The 19,824-nt window shown below is 36.6% G+C and overlaps 1 protein-coding gene across 3 annotated transcripts in view; it reads right to left on the minus strand.

Annotated features, from left to right (window-relative positions):
- Klp31E (kinesin-like protein 31E) overlaps nt 1-19,824 on the minus strand; it is a 272,051-nt gene that overhangs the window by 80,954 nt on the left and 171,273 nt on the right. For all 3 annotated transcript variants that reach the window (XM_081743115.1, XM_081743114.1, XM_081743116.1), the window contains exons 14-18: nt 19,154-19,403; nt 16,568-16,694; nt 11,099-11,300; nt 1,970-2,131; nt 1,462-1,619 (exon numbers count right to left, since the gene is read on the minus strand). In XM_081743115.1, the coding sequence (XP_081599241.1) occupies nt 1,462-1,619; nt 1,970-2,131; nt 11,099-11,300; nt 16,568-16,694; nt 19,154-19,403 (899 nt within the window). The remainder of the gene's footprint in view (nt 1-1,461; nt 1,620-1,969; nt 2,132-11,098; nt 11,301-16,567; nt 16,695-19,153; nt 19,404-19,824) is intronic.

Genomic DNA, 19,824 nt, shown 5'->3' on the forward strand with positions numbered 1-19,824 from the left:
CTCTTAGGATCACTATAAAAAAATCTATATAGCCTGCGTTCTCTTCCCTACAGTTACCTAGAAGTAGACACACGCCAACGGTGTAAATTTGTTTAATGGACAGAAGTACAAACAAACAAACAAACATTCAGTTTTATATATATGATTATATTATTGGTAGAAGTATTAATAATAACATAAAAACGCGAAACATGACTGGCTAGGCTATACATTTAAAGGTGCTTCGCCTTGCCTGATAATTATAAGAAGAAACCTCGATAACATTGATAACTACAGCGGAAGGAGGACTTTATATACAGTGTATATCACGAAGGACTTTACAACTTTCAACACTCACATTTATTTATTTATTTAGCTTACAGACATGGTTTTGATGTCATTTTGTAGCAAAATACATCAAGTTATATATATATATATATATATATTTGTTCAATTGCGAGGTAGATAGTTTGAGCTGCAACCGTTTTCTCAACACACACCAAACTGTGGGACGCCCAGTGTCGAGAAGCACGCCGGGTTGATTTTGTAGGACTGTCTACAAAACTTTGTCTCACTTGCTTTGCAACGTCTTCAGACGTACGGGGACGACTTGTAGATTTGTTGTGTCTTACGGAACATCCAGTTTCAATAAAACACTTATGCCACTGATAAATAGTAGGCCTACTGGCAGGATCTTTACCATACTTTGTATGAACATTACGTTGTACATATGTCGCAGACTTGGATTCTTCAAACCAAAACACACAGCTAGCACGCTCGGAACCAGTAAAGGCAACCATCTTTGCTGCAACTGTCGCTAGTACTTGCGGTGGCTTGTTTCTGAACTAGTGTACTACGTGAGTTAAAACTTGATGTTATTTTGCTACAAAATGACACCAAAACCATGTCTAAGATAAATGAATAAATCAATATGAGTTTTTAAAGTTCTTTTTGATACACCCTGTATATCTATACGAGGTTGACAAAACGTATGTACGTTTGTGCACACAAGCAAATCGCAGCTTAATGAATTAAATGTATTACGAGGATGATAAAAGACGCCACGTTTAGGTGATTTTCTGATTCTTCGCTCTGGTAATTAGTCACATTGGGATTTATATACTGGGAAAAGCTGATGTCTTAATTAAGAATTCCTATTTAATAAGATATAATTCGTTTTCAGCAGCGAATTGAAAATATTTTAAATTTAATTCATAAAGTTGAATTTGTTTACCTGTATAAATGTACATGTTTTACCATCCTCGTATAGGTATATCCAATTTATATTTAATTTTATCCTGAAAACAATAGTCAAGATGACAGGTCATCGTCGTTGAACAAGGGAGTTCTCAATTACAAAATGAGAACACTAACGCTACCATTGTTCACTCTGGGTTTCTGCTTTGAGGGTTACATGGTTAATAAATAAAGAGACAAATGTATATGATTTCTCACTATCGAACACACTGCCCTTTTCCTTACCTATCGACAGGCGAAGTGGACCGAGAGGACTCAGTACTGTTCGAACTTGAATCTTGGCTCATCGGTATTTCGAACGGCAAATCAGAATATAATTCTAAATCCTGACGACTTAATACATGCTCCAGTAACTGCTGCTGTAAGCTATTTGTTTGTTTCATCTGCAACAAAAAATAATGTGCACCAATATTTACTAATCTGTACTAATACATAGCAGAAATTTAAATTGTATATAATTCGGGACAAACTTCGCAGTCCTCATAAATCTCTGCAAATTTATTTTAGCAAAGTAACGTAATCTTATGTTACTCTACAGAAAAATGAAATAACATCTGTCTCTTTCAGCATTTAATTCTCTAATACACAACAAATTTTTACTCTCAAAAACATACATTTACAATTCAATGATTTTTGTTAACTTTCTGGGAACTTGTAATAAGTTTTTGCTGTGCCTTAAATTTACCACCAATATGGTTAATCGTCCCACCACCAATATGGTTAATCCTCCCACCTGACTCAGCTGAGATTCCAGTTCTTTCAAATTAGCTTCCTTTTGTGCTGCCACACAGCTCTGGTTAACAGTCATATTAAACAGTTTCTCTATCAAGTAACGCGCTTCCTCTACTTCCAGACTTTGGATCAAACCATTTACATCTAGGTTGTCGCCAGACTCCTGTAAGGAATAATAATTTAAGAATAGCGAAATTATGTAAAAATAGCATGAATATATGTAATTCACACTGTTGTTAGAAATTAATCTTAAAATATATACCTACAAACATAAATGCAACAGCAAATCATTAGTTTAACACGTCCCACAGCATTGCCAAGTAGGCAAAAGGAAAAGGATGGTAAAGATTATGGAAGAAGTAATAGAACCAAGAGAATGAGAGGAAACGGTACAGCCACAACGGAAGGCACAGGCACAATGTTTTAATCACAAATTCAAATGACTTGGATAGTTTCAGGGATCCTCGCACCGAGGTGAGTGTTCTATCCAATCCCCCTTCCTCCTTCCAAAGCGAAAACTGAGATTTGAATTTAATAGAGTGATTAAATTTGAGATCCTACAATGGAGAATCTACTATGTTATTTGCATATGAAAAAACAAAACAAAACAAAAAATCTTTAAATTCACATCAAACGCTTTAGAAGAACTGGAAATAAGGAAAGTTGCTCATCTTTGTAAAGTTCCAATAGTTGAGTGAGTTTTTTGTGTTTTGCATCCTTATGCATGCAACACCGAGGCTAAGAAGGATGGAACTTTTTATTAACGTGGAATAAATGAATTTGTTTCAGTTTAACGTCCCACGATTATGCCCTTAAACTAAGGGAGAAGGATGATTAAGCCAAATAATAAAGATGGAAAAATTGGTAGAATGAGATTGTGCGACAAAAAGGGAGTACTTCGAGAAAACTCACGGATACAATGTTGCCCACCACAAATGTACTTGGCCGGGGGTTGAACCAGGGACCCTACGCACCAGAGGTAAGCGCTCTACCACTGAGCCTCCAAGTCCCCTCTATTACTATGGACTCCGAATCACGAGCAAATCTTGAATCCGGTGAAGCTGGTAAGTGAACAGGCCATCATGCAAGATCAACCTTCATAGAATAGGATACTCCCCTCCACACTATCTCGCCTCCAAGAGAACTGGGTCACAGGATCACGTAACCAGCCCAGACTTAAAAAGTTTAAATTTCCATTTCACTGACTTGTCAATTTTTAACAGTACGATATTAAAGATATAAGAGCGTAGTCCGTAGAGATCTTATTAAACGCTTGCAGGGACATGGGTTTAGAAGTAAATGCAGAGAAAACTAAATACATGGAAGTGAGTCGGGACCGTAATACGGCAAATTATGGATGCATTAATATATTAAATAATACTTTTGATAAAGTGGATAGTTTCAAATATTTAGGATCAATATTAATAGACGAAAATCATATTCACGAGGAAATTAACTGTCGACTAAAAGCAGGGAATTCGTGTTACTATTCGGTTCAAAATCTCTTGTTGTCGCGAATTCTGTCGAGGAATTTGAAGCTTAAAATATACAAAACGATAATCATGCCTGTTGTTCTGTATGGTTGTGAAACATGGTCGCTTACTCTGAGGGAAGAACATAGACTGAAAGTATTTGAGAAGAAGATCCTGAGAAGAATATTCGGACCCAAGAGGAACGGGAATGGCGGAAACTTCATAACGAGGAACTACATAATTTATACGGTTTACCCAACATTGTTAGAGTCGTCAAGTCTAGGAGGCTTAAGTGGGCAGGTCATGTAGCTAGAATGGAAGAAAGTAGAAACGCTTTCAAAGTCTTGACTGGAAGACCAATAGGAAAACGACCATTAGGAAGACCTAGGCGCAGATGGGAGGCCAATATTAAGATGGATCTCACAGAGATTGGAATACAAAGTAGAAACTGGATGCAGTTAGCTAAGGATAGAAGTCAGTGGAGAGCTTTTCTGAACGCGGCATTGAACCTCCGGGTTCCATAGGCCATAGAGTTAGTTAGTTAGTTAGTTAGTCCGTAGGATTTCTATCTCACAACTGGGCGACTCGAATTCAACCTACAGTGAGGGTGGGCAAATTTTTCTAGTTCTACCTTCGTTCCAATGCGGTTTTGAGGTTCACCCAGCCTCTTTAAGAAGGGGTACGTGGGTCAACCTGCGAAAATAAAGGGCATTAGTGCCCAAGTCAAGAAACTATGGAGTCTTTACTTCCACACACAGTCCCTGGGTCTTCATGGCTGTGGCAACCTTTAAACGACGTGAGTTATGAGGATAGGGAAATGGTAATTATTTACAGGGTGTATCAAAAAGGACTTCACAACTTTAAAAACTCATATTGATTTATTCATTTATCTTACAGACATGGTTTTGATGTAATTTTGCACCCAAATACATCAAGTTTTGCCTCACGTACTCCATTAGTTCAGAAACAAGCCACCGCAAGCACTGGCGACAGTTGGAGCAAAGATGGTTGTCTTTACTGGTCCAGGTAAATGGATCGGGCGAGGTGAGCCAATTGCATTGCCCCGACGTTCACCGGACCTGATACCTCTTAATTTCTTCTTGGGGATTCATCAAGGATACCGTTCCTGTTCCACCATCACCGGATTCTCTACCAGAGCTCAGAGCTAGGAACTACCTCCCTATTGAACAAGTCACACCTGACATGCTGCAGCGGGTTTGGCAAGAAATCGACTTCTGATGGGATGTATGCCGCATTCTAGGGGCAGGAGTTTTTCGCAATTTGAAATTAAACATATCGGTCGCATTTTGAGATATAACATTTCTCATTTTGTCGCTAAGTTAATTAAAGCTCTAATATACAATCTCTAATATAGGTCCAGTATAAGTAATAAACAATAATATTACTTAGAATAATGAAGTTATTCTTTATGCAGTTACTAACAACAAATTACTTCTTTCTTCTTTTACAAGTCCAAAAACTTAAAATACACTTGCATAGTATCATCACGATTGCCATCACAAAACACCATACATTGTTTCAGCTATACACCAAAAACAATGCAAAAAAGGGAAAAACATAAATACAATACATTAGCGCAGCATCTTACCCGCCTGCAACTGATGGAAATTGCAGCATGATGCAAGTTTCCACATTTTCTTTAATTTGTAGGCTTCTATCATTGATTTCCAAAACTGTATTTCGAAAAAACTTTCACAATCAGTATTCGTTATCGGAAGCCATATTACAGACAGGCATAAGTTACTGAAATTTCAATTTTTTTCCTCTTTTTTAAATTATAAAGTTTCTTTTAGCGTACGTATTCCACAAAAACACCGAAGAGAGGATTTCTGCTCTGTTATCACGACGCTGAATGTTCCACGCAAGCCCGTATTCACGGGGTTCTAGGGGACCTCCCCTCCTAAATTTGTACTGCGCCCCCTAAAATTTTCATGGTAGACTTGCAAATGAACTATAATATGGTTGGATCGGGCCCCCTAACTTCTCCTGCCGCTTCCCCCCTACATTTTTTGGGCTGGCTACGGGCCTGGTTCCACATTCCACAACTACCAGCTGTGAACTTGTAACGGAAGTTAGTAGTAATCAGCGTTGCCAATTGCAAAAGGAAAACGTTGCTTGGAAAATTGTACTTTTTATTTTTGTATTTTAACAACTGAAATTAACATTTTAATAATTTCACAATTTGTCGTGTTTTGCTTCATATTTCGCTCAAAATGTCAGTTATCGCATTTTGCCGCGACTTCAAAATACCTATTTCCTTACTCAATTTGATGTAGCTCGTTGAAAACCAACTCTCGGGTTTATCGGAAAACTTTCGCGATTTCGCAACTTGCGAAAAACTCCTGCCCCTACGCATTACTAATGGAAGTCAAATTGAACCTCTTTACATATAAGGTAAAAACCTTGATGTATTTTGCTACAAAATGACACCTAAACCATGTCTGTAAGCTAAATAAATAAATCAATATGAGTTTTCAAAATTGTAAAATCCATTTTGATACACTCTGTATACATACAGCAACACTGGAATCATTACACTGGTAGCAAAAATTTCGAAACTCAATAAATAATTCAAATTTGGAACCTTACATGAATGAACAAGATTAGTATATTTTGTTTTTACTTACACATTCGAACAAATTCAGAAGTCACTATACACCAGTATAGCGTTAACCAGTCTTTACAGAGTAAAAGAACACTAATACGTTTTCCTATTGCGAGAAACATTTATCCATTGATTTTTTTCCAATAAATCTTTATTTTAAGTACACACCGCATTTACAAATAGCTAATTAACCATCTCATCAAATACCTTACTATGATGGTTTCGTTCTAAATAGCGATTAAAGATTGTTTTCTCGAAAATTTGACCAAATCCAAACCTCAAGTTTGGTGGCTCACCGAAGAATGGATTATGGATTAAAGGTTTTATTGAGTTATACCTTACTCATTTTGTTAATAACTAATAACTCTCTTCACTTTACTGTTATTACTTTCTTGCCTTCCTCTTTCAGATTCTTTGTCTTTACAGCAAAAGGAGGAATGATGTGAAATGAAGTAAAGTGAAGACAGTCAATAATTATTACTTAACATTATTAGATAATCTATAAGCATCCTATAATACTATAGACAGCGACAAAGTGTTTTAACGAACTACCGTTGCCTTCGTAAGTATGATTTAAAATAAATAAATACATAAAATACTTAAGCTGCTGAATACTTTACATTACGAAGTTGCTTCCAACTCACGAAATGAAATCTTTCAGTTTAACGTCCCACGGTTACGTCTTTTAGCCTAAGGGAGAAGGACGATTAAGGCAAGTAAATGATGATGGAAAAATTGATTAAATAAGAATGTCGAAGGAAACGGGAGTACCCTGAAAAAACAAAAAGGCACGATGCTGTCCACCAGTGACGACGCCAGCTTTAAGTTCTTAGGGGGGCAAAGGAGGGGCAGATACATTTTCGGGGGGGGCGGCTATTTTCCACACCAAAAATGGCATTTATTATGTTTGACTTACTTTACATTATATTGTGTATTTCGTTGTTGTTTTTATATTAGACCTATATGATAAACTTATTCCAAGTAAAATTTGTAACTAACAAATAAGTAACATTTGCACATGAAATATTTTTCAATGCAACTTTTGAAACCTTAACATAAATTGACTTACTTTCGCGTATGCTACAAGTAACACATTTGTCTAGTACTATATGCTACGTATATATATAATTTACGACGGGCTGCTGCTGAAAACCTCGTTGTCCAACTCAGAAGGAATGTAGGTACTAGGTACAAAGATGAAACTGTACTTTTGAAAAACATATCTCTGTATGTACAAATACAAATTTTCATATTAATAATAAAATTCTTATTGCTTTCTCAGGCCTCTGAAGTGATTATGTGTTCCCAAACAGCGAATTTCACGAACATCCAGATCACAACTGTTATAACGTTTTTGTCAAAAAAGTGTAAAACGCTTTTTCAGGCCAGCCACTCTGAATGAGATTTACTTGGGTTTTCCTCATTGCCACTAGGCAAATGCCGGTGTGGTACCTAACTTATAGGTCCCAGGCTGCTTCCTTCCTTCCTCAATCCTTTCTTCCTTTTCTTTCTCCGGATAGTGTGCTCGCCGAGGGAGTCATCCCTCAAAACGTGATGGGCTAAATGGCGTTAGATGCCGAAAGCCCTGAAATCTAAATCCTAAATCCTCCCTTTGTTCCACGAACGATAGTCACCAAAGTAAATTAATGAGAAAATCAGTGAAACACTACTATACTCTCCTCCGGTAAATACAGTGGTGGAGAAGTGAGTGGCTTAGTTTAAACGTGACGATTTCTCAACAAATTATGCTTTACATCCAGGATGACTAAAAGCAGTGACTGTTCCCGAAATCATGGATGCAATTTGTTACATTATTCTTTAAAATTTCAACCAGTGGTGGATATAGCCGGGGCCGGGGAGCCTAGACCACCCCAGTTTTTAAGTGGAAAAATAATTTAAGCTACTGTTTATATACTTTTTAAAGTGTATAGTAAACTCACGATATACTTATTATATTCTGGAGTCTGACTGCCATAGTTTTTACCGCCTCAGCAAAACCTGTGTCAGAGATTGTGGTCATTTCTTTGGAGCGCGTCGGTAGCATAGTTCAGAATGGCTTGGGTATGAGCAAGTTCACGATATAATGGGTTCCAAAAAAATCTGTCAGGAGAATAAAAGAGTGACAGCATTAAGAGAAGTATTCTTCCAATTTGACTGTAATGCTGATCATTTCGCTCACGAATAGTAACCATGGACGAAATATGGTTGTACCGCTATGATCCTGAAACGAAACAACAGTCAATGGAGTAGTAGCCCTCGCCCCAAGAAGTTCAAAACACAGAAGTAGATTGAGAAACTGTTTGCAACATTCTTCTGGAATAAGCATGGACTCGTACTCATAGACTACCTCCGCAACGGTCAGATATTTAACCCTGAATCTCTACATTACTCACAAAACTGAAAGAAAAATTCAAAGTTCAAAACCGCGGAAAATGAAAAGAAAGAAATAAAACTTTCAGGAGAATAAACCTGTCCATCAAGCCCCTGCGAACACACTTGGCATTGCATAATCTAGGATTGCAATGTCTAGATCATCATCCTTATTCCCCAGATTTAGCTCCGTTTAACTATTGCCTGTACTTATTTCCCAACTTAAATAACACTTGAAAGGACGCCATTTTAGATCTGATAAGGGTAGTGCTACGAATAGTAGTGCGAGGAAGTCTCCAGATTTTTTTTAACTTTTCTGCAAAAGCTGGAGCACTGTATAAGAAAGTAAAAACTCAAATCACTCTTATTAGATAATCCAATATATGATATAGTTTTACGAAATTACAAAGCAGTTGAAGTGAAAAATAACATAGCATTGAAGAACTATGAGAAAAATGAATAGACATGTATAGTACGAGTAGTTATCTATTATATCGTGTTTTAATCGTGTATTGTATTATATCGTGTATCGTGTATCGAGTAGTTATCTATTATATCGTGTATTGTATTGGAATTACAATCGAGAATTCATTTTGCCTTTTAGGGGGGCCGCGGTGGCTCAGTGGTAGAGCGTTCACCTCTGGTGCTTGGGGTCCCGGGTTCGATCCCAGCCCCCGCCAAGTGAACTTTGTGGTGGACAAACACCGTGTGCGTGGGTTTTCTCGGGGTTCTCCCGTTTCCTCCCACTTTCTTCATTCCACCATTTCATTCATTACTCATGATCACCGTCTCCTTTAGCCTAACCGGCATAACCGTGGGACGTAAAACTCAAAGATTTCATTTCATTTTTTTCATTTTGCCTTTTTGTAAATATTCTGTATGCATTTTAATCTGTAACTTTAAGATCTGACGATTGTAATGCTTTGGATGGCTTCTGAAGTTTCTGCAATAAAGACTATATGAATATGAATATGAATATTGACTCTCGGAGGAAGTGTAGAAGTAAAACCTCACCATTCCACGTGCACTTCTTCTGGGTTGGCCTACGAATTTTTCAGCAGCTTTTCGTACATTTCTATTCAATATGGTAAACGTCACGTCAGTACTTTGAAACAAAATAAGTAAGGGAGCAGTAGTGCATACCAATTACTAACTAAAGATCAGCACTCTGACAATACCTTTTTTTAGGAGCTAAATAAATAATCAATTTAATTCCATACATTTATTATTCTTATCATTTGCAGGAAGGGAAAACACAACTCTTTTTATCCCCTTCAAAACATTAAGCCCTGGTAGTCGCAAATGAAGCTGTTATAAGCCCATCCTCTGAATATTGAAAACCGAGAATAATTTTTCAGGAAATAGAAGTATAGATGATCCCATATAAAACAAAATATGAAACTGAAAACTTTAAATCTCGATAAATACAAACAAGTTATGTAATTGTTTTTACTTTTCTTTTGTTTCTAACCGAAATTGATTCAATGAGAAGAAAACAAGTGGACCAAATCTGCTATTGTTCGCTAGGCACAATAATTAAAATTCATAAGAAAGAACTATAACTAAAATTTGTCGGAAAAGGCGCTAAATTAGAAAACAGAAATATGCGTGCATACCCAGACGCTCAAAGAAGAAAGCTTGAGGACTAATCTGCTACATAGTAAATGCATAGATACTACGATCTGACAATGAGATTGGTTATGAAACTGATATAAAATACTATATGTAGAATGTTTTATGATTGTAGGAGTCTGGGGGGGGCAGTCTAGATGTCACTCAGGGGGGCAGGGATAGCCATCAGGGGGGCGCTCGCCCCCCTTGCCCCCCCTCTGGCGTCGTCACTGCTGTCCACCACAAACTTATTTGGCTTCCACTTACAGATTATGGAATATATATATGGAATGTATGAACTCTGAACATTATATACAGGTGTGTTTAAGGAATAATCTGTATATACTTTTCCATCTAAGAATTGGAGGCAACTTCGTCATGTGGTGTGTTCGGCAACTTAAAATATGTTTTCAATCACACTGACGAAGACGATGATGATATGTTGAAACAATTTGTTACTACATATAAAATAACAATGAATTTTTACGTCCCATAGTTATGCCTTTTGGCTAAATGAGATGGATGATTAATAAAAATAAATGACTATGAAATAACTAGTGGAATGATAATGGGGGAGAAAATGTGAGAATCCCAACAAAATTACGACCACAATGCTGTTTATAACAAACTCAAGTGGCACGGATCGAACCAGAGATATTTTTTTAAAAAAAGTGAGCACTCTACCACTGAGATACCATGTTTCCCTCGCTGTTTACAGTATTGTAGAATGTTTACTGGTGAGTTATTAATAACTTGAATGTGCTTCCAATATTATCTTCGAGTTGTAATTAACATATTGTAGTGCTTAGAGTTTGTTCTACATTTTACTTACTTAAAACTTACCAAACCCCTGACTAAATCATTTCTAACTAAAATGTTTGGGAGAAGATCGCAGCCATATTAGTGAAAACTCAGAAACTGTGTACAAACAATTGGAAAATGCAATTAATTTTACTAAGAATGCTATCTGGATAAACAAAGTATTGTTTACCTCATTGCTGTAGGTATACACGTTTACTAACACAGTTTAAAATTCTGCTAACACACAAACCTTAGCTTCCTCCACTTGCACTATATTCTGCTGGCACTCCGTGATGTTTTCATGGAAATAGTCTATGGTGGTTTGAAGGCTTTCGATGGTTTCACTCAAATCTTGTATAAAGCTTGGATCTGCTTGGTTGCGAATGGCCTCTTCTCGCTTCCGCTTCGTCATTTCCAAAGAATGGCATATTCTTTCTCTCTCCTCTAAGTACCTGAGGGAAATACAACACGCTTATCACTTTAACCCCTTGCACTGAAATGACGAGACTAGCTCGTCATGGCCTCCCGGTGCCAAATCGCACAATGACAAACTACACCCGTCATAAAATTTAAACTATTGTAGCACTACGTTAGGTTACTATATTTATGTTTTGAAAATTATACAGGGAGTCCATAAAGTCCTGCAGGAAAGTAAAACTCTATAACTTGGGAACTACGTAATGTATTAACAAATACTTTTTGGTGTACTTACAGAAAGGTTCAAAGTTTTGTTTCAGTTAGGTTCATCGCCAAACCTCCAACTGTGCACCATTCACGTCCAAACACTCTTGCAGTCTTTTTGGGAAACCAAGAATTGCGTGTTGGCGGTGCTCATCTGGAATGTTCAAAATCACGTAAGTTATTTTGTTCTTGAGATCGTGCAGATCAGCTGGCTTTTGCGAATACACCTTGGTCTTCACATGTCCCCACAGCCAGTAATCACAAGGCGACAAATCTGGTGATTTTGCAGGCCAAGGTGTGGGTCCTCTTCGGCCAATCCATCTCTCCTTAAATTCTTCGTTAAGAAATTGTCGAACTTGAAGGGTATAGTGCGGCGGTGCCCCATCCTGTTGCACCTCCTTAAGGATTCCTAACCTAGTAAGTTCTGGCAAAAGGAATGTCTGTAGCATGTTCAGATAATTGTTACCATTTACCGTCTCTTCCTCAAAGAAAAAACGGCCGATAATGTGGTCCATTGAAACAGCACACCACACATTGACTTTGGGACTACCCCGTTTGTGCTCCTCGAATTCACGTGGATTTTCCACCCCCCAAATTCGGCAGTTGTGCCTGTTCTCTTTTCATCTAAAAACAGAAATCGAGATAGAAGGTCACCATCTTCTTGTAAGCGGGTAAGAATTGACTCAGAATTCCATTCTCATGTCACAGTCTTCCTCTATCAGTTCGTGCACAAATTTTAACTTATAGGGCCGGACCTTCAAATTCTTGCGTACGAACTTGTGTAACATTGACTTTGGTATTCCCAGTTCCAATGGCCTACGTTTAAGCGACTTCATTGGACTCCTGGCTATGCTGTCCTGCAACGGTGAATCACATCGTCACTCGTTCCTGGCCTTCCAGTGCGTGGTAAATCTGACACATTTCCCGTTTCTTTGAACTTCTCGTACCACCTCTTGATACTTGCTTCTGCTGGGGGTGTTTTCCCATACGTTGTTTGGAACTTTCTCCGCGCTGAAACAAAAGATTTTAATTCCGCAAACCACAAAACACATTATGCCTTTTCTTTAATAGACGCCATCTTAAGTCACGTGATTACCAGCGCAAACGTCATCGAGCATTGTGGCCAGAACAAAACTTTAGACTTCCCTTCTTCCAACTCCAAAAATGTATACACTTAAACGTAACGGTTTCCAAGTTATAGAGTTTTACTTTCCTACAGGACTTTATGGACTCCCTGTAAAATGATAAACCTCTATAATACACTTTTATAACTTATACGTCAATTATTAGAATTCAGAAAATAAATCGTAGTGGAAGGTGTTAAAAAACACGGTAAGTACTAAGAAGACTGAGATATAGACTTGAAAGAAACGTGAGCGTGACTACAAGTGGTCAAATAAGATACAGCTACAGATAACAAATATGCATTTCTAGATAACAGTTCAGATATTTACGTTAAGTGATTACAGCAGATATAATACTTTTTGAAGCTTCAGAAAATTGGTGGAACATTACAGATAATTTTGAATTTAACAGAAGCATCTACAATTGAAAACATGTTAGATGTCTGAGTTGACGGTCAGGTGGCGACCGTATCGCCGGGCTGCTGGTGATAGTGGGTTAGGGCACACTCTGTACTGCGTGAGAGACAGCATGTAGTGAACTGAAGACAGTGATAGTGTAAAAAGGGAGAGCTCTCCTCTCTGATTTCTAAGCAGGGAAAATTATTAACGCTTGATTAAGTGGTGCAATTGCGAATAAAGTAGCAAGTATGTTGGGTGGACAGTGTCCAAGGTGACACCAGACAACAACATTCACGCAAAACCCCATCGGCGAAGAGGAACAGTGGTAGGAAAAATCCTTCAGTGGCTGATTCCATTAAGCATTAAAGCGGACTGTCACTCAAAACCGTCATGCGACTATAGTGCAAGTGACCGAGTAAGTCAAGCAGCACCTACCATAGCGTGTGTCAATAATCACAGTCCGTCGTAGTTACATGATATGAAAACAAGGGGTCGGGTCGCATGAGACCATAATGCTTTAACACGATGCCAATGGTGGCGCAAACATGCAACATAGACAGCTCATGGCTGGAGTCGTTGTTCACCTTATTTCAAACCACAGACCGTATTTGTGCGTTGGTGGACGCCCAAAGAAGCACATGATCAACAGTATCTCCGTCCAACTGGGAAACAGCAGCAGCTCTGAGATGCTGTGGGCCGCATTATCCTGGTTTGGGACCATATGCATCCTATGGTCCAGATATTGTTTGGCCATCATATTCCAGGATGATAATGCACACAGCTGGAGATATTGTGGTGTCGTTTGAAGAACATCGAGAAGTTCCCCTTGCTCATCAAAACCCCGGATTTGAACTTTTGTGGTCCGTTTTGGAGACGAATCCAGCGCAGATTTCCACTTTTATCCTCTCTTACGAAACTGAGTGATGTACTGGGCACCGAATGGTTTAATATTGTACCTGCTACTATTCACGACCTCTATCATTACTCTACGTGGTATCAAAGCTGTTCTGAGGGAAAAATGGTCCAAGTCGTATTAATTTGGCAAGTTGCATGTTTTATCGGTTTCCATTAAATTGACAAATATGTATACATTAAGCACTGAACATTTGCCCCGTGCTAAATTATGCTCCTGTCAAAGCAAACAAAATTTTTTAGGAATGATCAAATAAATAAATAAATAAATAAATAAATAAATAAATAAAAAGATTGCGATCTTGGCCAAGAATTTTAGGATAAAAAAATGCATCAAAAGATTGCAATCTTCGCTGTTAGTTTTTTGAATCAGGAGCTGCAAAATTTTTGAACGGCCCCTAAATTGAGTTTTCGTAATTTTTATAGAATAAGCACGTCATACTGAGTTAAGTGATAGTTTGGGTTTGGCTACATTATATCTATTCTCCAGATATAGGGCCTATAAGAAAATTTTTGCCTGAAATATATTGGATCTTTTGATCCAAAAATATAACAGATGCTCATATATTTAAACAATCGTTATTGTACTGTATATTATGTTGTTTCAAATAATATATACATTGAAATATCTGGTTGATATAAAAATATTTATTACTATGTATTAGTTTAACACATGCACAACACTATCAAAATTTCGTGAATTCAACACAGTAATACATACATTTAAAAAAAAAATCTTCGGCACATTCTTTATGTCTTTTTCTTTTGCAGATGATAAATGTATGTATAGAGTATAGTTTACAAATCTCAGAAATAATATTTTCGCTTACGAGTTCCATTTTATTGCATATGTCACATCTACATCTGAAGTCATTTCAATTCCCATTATATTTTGTAAGATAATGTTTCGGGAATTGAAGAGAATGAATGAACAAGTTTCAGTGAAAGGAAGGATTAATGTTTGTACACTTGCTAACAATTGATATACACCACAATAAAACAACACAGCCTGTTTGAAGGGGAAACAGAGGAAGTCGCTTCTAACTGACAAGGATTTTTTCCTGTTTTTCAGCAAATCTTCCCGACACCTTGTCCCTGAGTATTGAACTTTTGAAATAATAAAAAAATAAGATTTCGCAGTATTTTTTGTTCTTGTGAGGTTTGAAGTATATATCCAGCATGCAATATGGACGTTCAATTTAACCTGAAATTCGAACATGTGTTTTAGCAGGTATAGAATATACAAGGACTGTTACTAAAGTTCTAAGAATAACTAAGAATTCTTACGATTAGACATGCAAAACTTTAAGGACATAATTACTGAACTTTCACACGATGTCATACGTAAGTAATTTTTTTTCTTAAGTTCTTATACATAAAGAAAGACAGTAAGGTGAGTAAATTTTGACACATGGAAACATTGAAGGCAAGAGCTTTTACTGAATATCTCGATAAGAAAGGTATGACCCCGCAGAATATCCACTCCCATATCGGTATACATTACGTGACTGTGCCCCTTCTTATGCCACAGTGAGGAAATGTGCAGCTGAATTTAGGAGGGCGAGAATCAGTATTGAAAATGACTCCGGATCAGAAAGGCCTGTTGGAGCATTCAACCAGAAAAAACATACAAAGTTCATGAAAGCATCAAAAATGATGACCAAATGACCATCAGGTAGGTTGCTGATGGCTTGTCAATGCAAGCGTTGACAAAATTATCACCCAGCATCTGGGAATGAGAGAAGTTTCTCGAAGATGGATAGCCGAGCTTCTAACACCTGACCAAAAAATGATCAGGCACATTTCAAGGGATAATCTTCAGCATTTCCGGGCAAATTCAGACTTAGTGATTCAATTTATAATAGTGGATAAGACGTGGATTTACCATTACCAATCCGAGCCAAAAGGAAGTTTCAAGCAGTGGAAACAAAACCCCTCAAATCCTTTTTCCAAAGAAGTCTAAATTAGTGTCCTCAGCAGGAAAGGTGATGGTTACTGTTTTTGGGATCCGTAGAGACTGGTCATGATAGATTATCTTCCAAACGAGCAAGCAGTAACTGGGCATTATTATATAAATCACCTATGAAAACTGCATGATCATATTCGGCAGAAACGTCGTAGAAAACTGACAAAAGACAGCCTTTATCATTAGGACAATACTTGCAGCCAAAAGTCCATGCCATGGCAACAATTCACTATTGTGGCAAGCAAAGAATGGTCCCCCATGATTATTCCACGACTTGCACCTTTGGAATTTTATCTGTTCTTAAACTTTCAAAAAAAAAAAAAAAAAAAAAAAGTTAAATGTATTATAGCTTCATAAATTTTCCAAACGATGCGCCACATGAAAAAATTATTCCTACAAAAGTTGTTTGCTTTTTCATGATCTTTGCAATGAAATATCAAATGACATGCCTTCCTATTTAAAATTTTAGTGACACCATGGTGCCCCATGATAAGAGGCCCTGTGGGAAAGACAATACCCATTCAATGCACTTTATGACATTTCCGTATCTAAGTTACAGAATCATCCTGCACATATGAATCTTTTTGTATAAATCAGAAAATATACAAATTAAAAAATGTACATCAACACTACAAACCTGTTCATATCCCTCTCCATGGCTGATATGGCTTGCTTATTGAGAGAAATTTTACTGATGTTCTTTTCCAAACACTGCCATTTCTGCTTCGCTACTTTTGGTGAGAATGATAGCTTCTTATGTGCACCTGGAAAAGTTAAAAAAGATCTACTCAGAAGTATATTAGGTCATATGTGATGCAATGGTATTTACTTGATAATTTGAATGTAAAAATAACATAATAACAAGAGAAAAATAAGTTTCAGTTCAATAATTGTGAGTTTAGAAGATAAAATACCGGTCATAAAGTAAATTTTCGCTGGAAATATATGAACTATCATTTAATATCATACAGTATTTTATTGTGACATGTTAATAAGAACATATCGAACATTGAAAACTTACTTACCACAACAGTGTCTTGTAAAACATACTTTGGAAAATAAAACTTCCTCTGTCCATAAAACAGGAATTTTCACAAAAAAAAAAAAAAAAAAAAAAAAAAAAAAAAAAAAAAAAAATGTCCGCTTATTTATAATGAGGAGTTTATACACCGAAATTCATCGTCCTAACTTAAGGGCTCATGAGATGCTCTATTTTCCTATAAATTTTGAACTCTCTTATTTCCCTGAGAATACATATTAATCAAAGTAACATGATAAAAACATAAGCAAAGTTCGAGGTACGTGACAATTCTATTCCAAAGTATGTAATGATTGTATTCTAAACTACATTTCAAACGTTTCAGATTCCGGGCAGGAGCTCATGTGGTTCGGATCCCACGTTAAGCTGTAGATCCACGTCTCATATAGCCTCGATGCTAAAAGGATGCTAAACCCTCATCCAACCAACAATCAAACGGTTCAGCCAGTTTCATATGATGCTATCCTACGCAACATCAATTCTATTTTCTATACTTATTAGATGGAAAATACCGAAATATCACATATCAAAAAATGTCTAAATACAATCGAAAAAATTCGATACAAATATTTCCATATTTGAAATATCGATCGATCGATATATCGAAATATCACACAGTCCTACGAGTATCTTCTTTCCATCATCATACGTGATGAATTTTTATGACGTTTGGACGAGTCTACTTGTATTTTTAGGGTGTCCGGTCATTAATGACAATATAATGTATGAGCGATGTTAAGGATTGTAATTCGGTGGTTTCAAGCTTGTCAAAACACCTAGGCATACAAAAACAGAAAATACGTCGCAAAATTATACAGAATGGTATAAGAAAAAGATTCTACTTTAAATTTCGATCAAGATAACCTGCACAAAGACTGATTTAGCAATAAAAAACTTTATTCAAAAATACTAGGTTTGCAAAAACTAACCTTCTCCACACACACAAACTACAGCTCTTAACACACAGGAGATCTGCAAGAGTACCACCTGTACATAGTTTAATTTACCAACGACTTCTGTGATACGATTACTAACATATATTTATTCTAGTGTGTGATTTTTCTGTTGATGTACAGATTGAGTGTTCTTAAATTTCTTACCAAATTTCATTTCATATACATACTGTTAGGAGCTTTTGACACTAGTTCTCTATGTATGAAATGTTAAACGTGTTAATACAGCCAGCCAGATTATTTTCAACAATTTTCACCTTTAATCCAAACATGTTGCAGTTTGAGTCGATGTCAGTGGAAAATGTGTGAGATATAATGTAAATTCGTCGATACCAACGTTTGTTTTTCTACGTGGGACAACGAAAATAATCATTAGCATTCGAAATTAAATTTGAAAATGTTATATACTAGGTACTTTTGTGTTGAGTACTTTTTTAAAAACAAAGAAAAATGTGACATTATAGTATATTAATGAAAGGAGGAAACAATCGATTTAGAAGTTATTCTTACACACCAAGTCCTCTGTAGATGCGAATTCAAAAGAGTTTGTTGTGTTGTTTCTCTGATTTCTTTCTGCTTCTCTCCAATGTGTGAGGACGATTTTGCATTAAGCGTTCATATTCCTAAATCACTGTGTAAATGAAACAATCCCTATTAAAGTTCAGTATATCTGATATCATGCAAACCGTGACAACAACATTTTCGACGTAATTTTCTCACACGTTCCGTATTTCTAGGGCTGCTCAAGACGTCACTGACTGTAGATCGCCCTCCACTAAAACCACGCTCTCTTGAAACCTCTTGTATCGTTTCTCAATAGTGCATAATCATCATGCGATTGTATCGTATTCCACGTTTCCGCATTGTGCGTTAAATCTCTGTTCTAACTCAGCGTCTATCACGTCCCTTGTGATGCTACAATTAAATACCGCAATACGATGAACAGTGCTTTGCTATGTGCAGCCCCACTTTCCTCTGTAAATGTAACTATATATTAAAACTATTGATTTTTTTTTTTTTTTTACATTTCATCATTTATCAGGATTATTGGATGTTCAAGGGACAATGCTACCCATTAAGAAAAAAGAAAGAAAAAAACTTATTTGGTGTTAAGTTTCATTTCGGGATGATTCGGAACAAGAATACATCATCATAAAAATACAGCACGTCGAATACTTGAACATACCTTAACATTTGATTATGGACATTGCAATAAAATAGTGACTCTTACCGCTTCTACTTCTAAGTTTCCCAGCTGCCATAGCGCTCATTCCAGACCGAGCCATTTTCCGTAATGCCGTCACTTCCTCTTGTTTTCGCCTAAGAATAGCCTCCTTCAATTTCTTTTCGGCTTCTAACGTACGAATCTGGTTCTCATGACGCCTAGATGCTTTCCTCAATTGTGCAATTTCTCGACATCTTCTCTGCTCGGATTCTTTGTGCCTGGTGTTTTCTTCTTTCATTTTGTTAAGCAATTTAACCTATGAACAAAAATTTTCAAACAAATTCAGATGTATATTTACAGTTATACATAACATTAACTGATATAGTTTATTCAAGGTAAAACAGTACAATGAAATAAACTCTATAAATACTAAGTATCACTATTATCGATTAAAGAAAAAATACGTCAGACAATTTTTTTTTTTTTTTTTCTGTAGAAATATCATTTTAAAGTCTACAAGAAAACCACATGCACATTTATAGTCTCAGTGCTTTTATTGTTCTTTTCAAATTTCTTTTTTTTTTTTTTTTTTTTTTTTCTCGAGTAACTTAAGGTATTTGAAATAATGCGTACATTGTACTAATGTCTTCCAGCTATGTGACATAACTTTGGGACAATGAATCATTTTGTAAGAAATACGTAAGCAAACTAAATTTCTCAAGGTAAAGCTTCGAATT

Source organism: Thermobia domestica, chromosome 16 (assembly GCF_964235325.1).
Source record: "Thermobia domestica chromosome 16, izTheDome1.hap1.1, whole genome shotgun sequence".
Classification (NCBI taxonomy): domain Eukaryota; kingdom Metazoa; phylum Arthropoda; class Insecta; order Zygentoma; family Lepismatidae; genus Thermobia; species Thermobia domestica.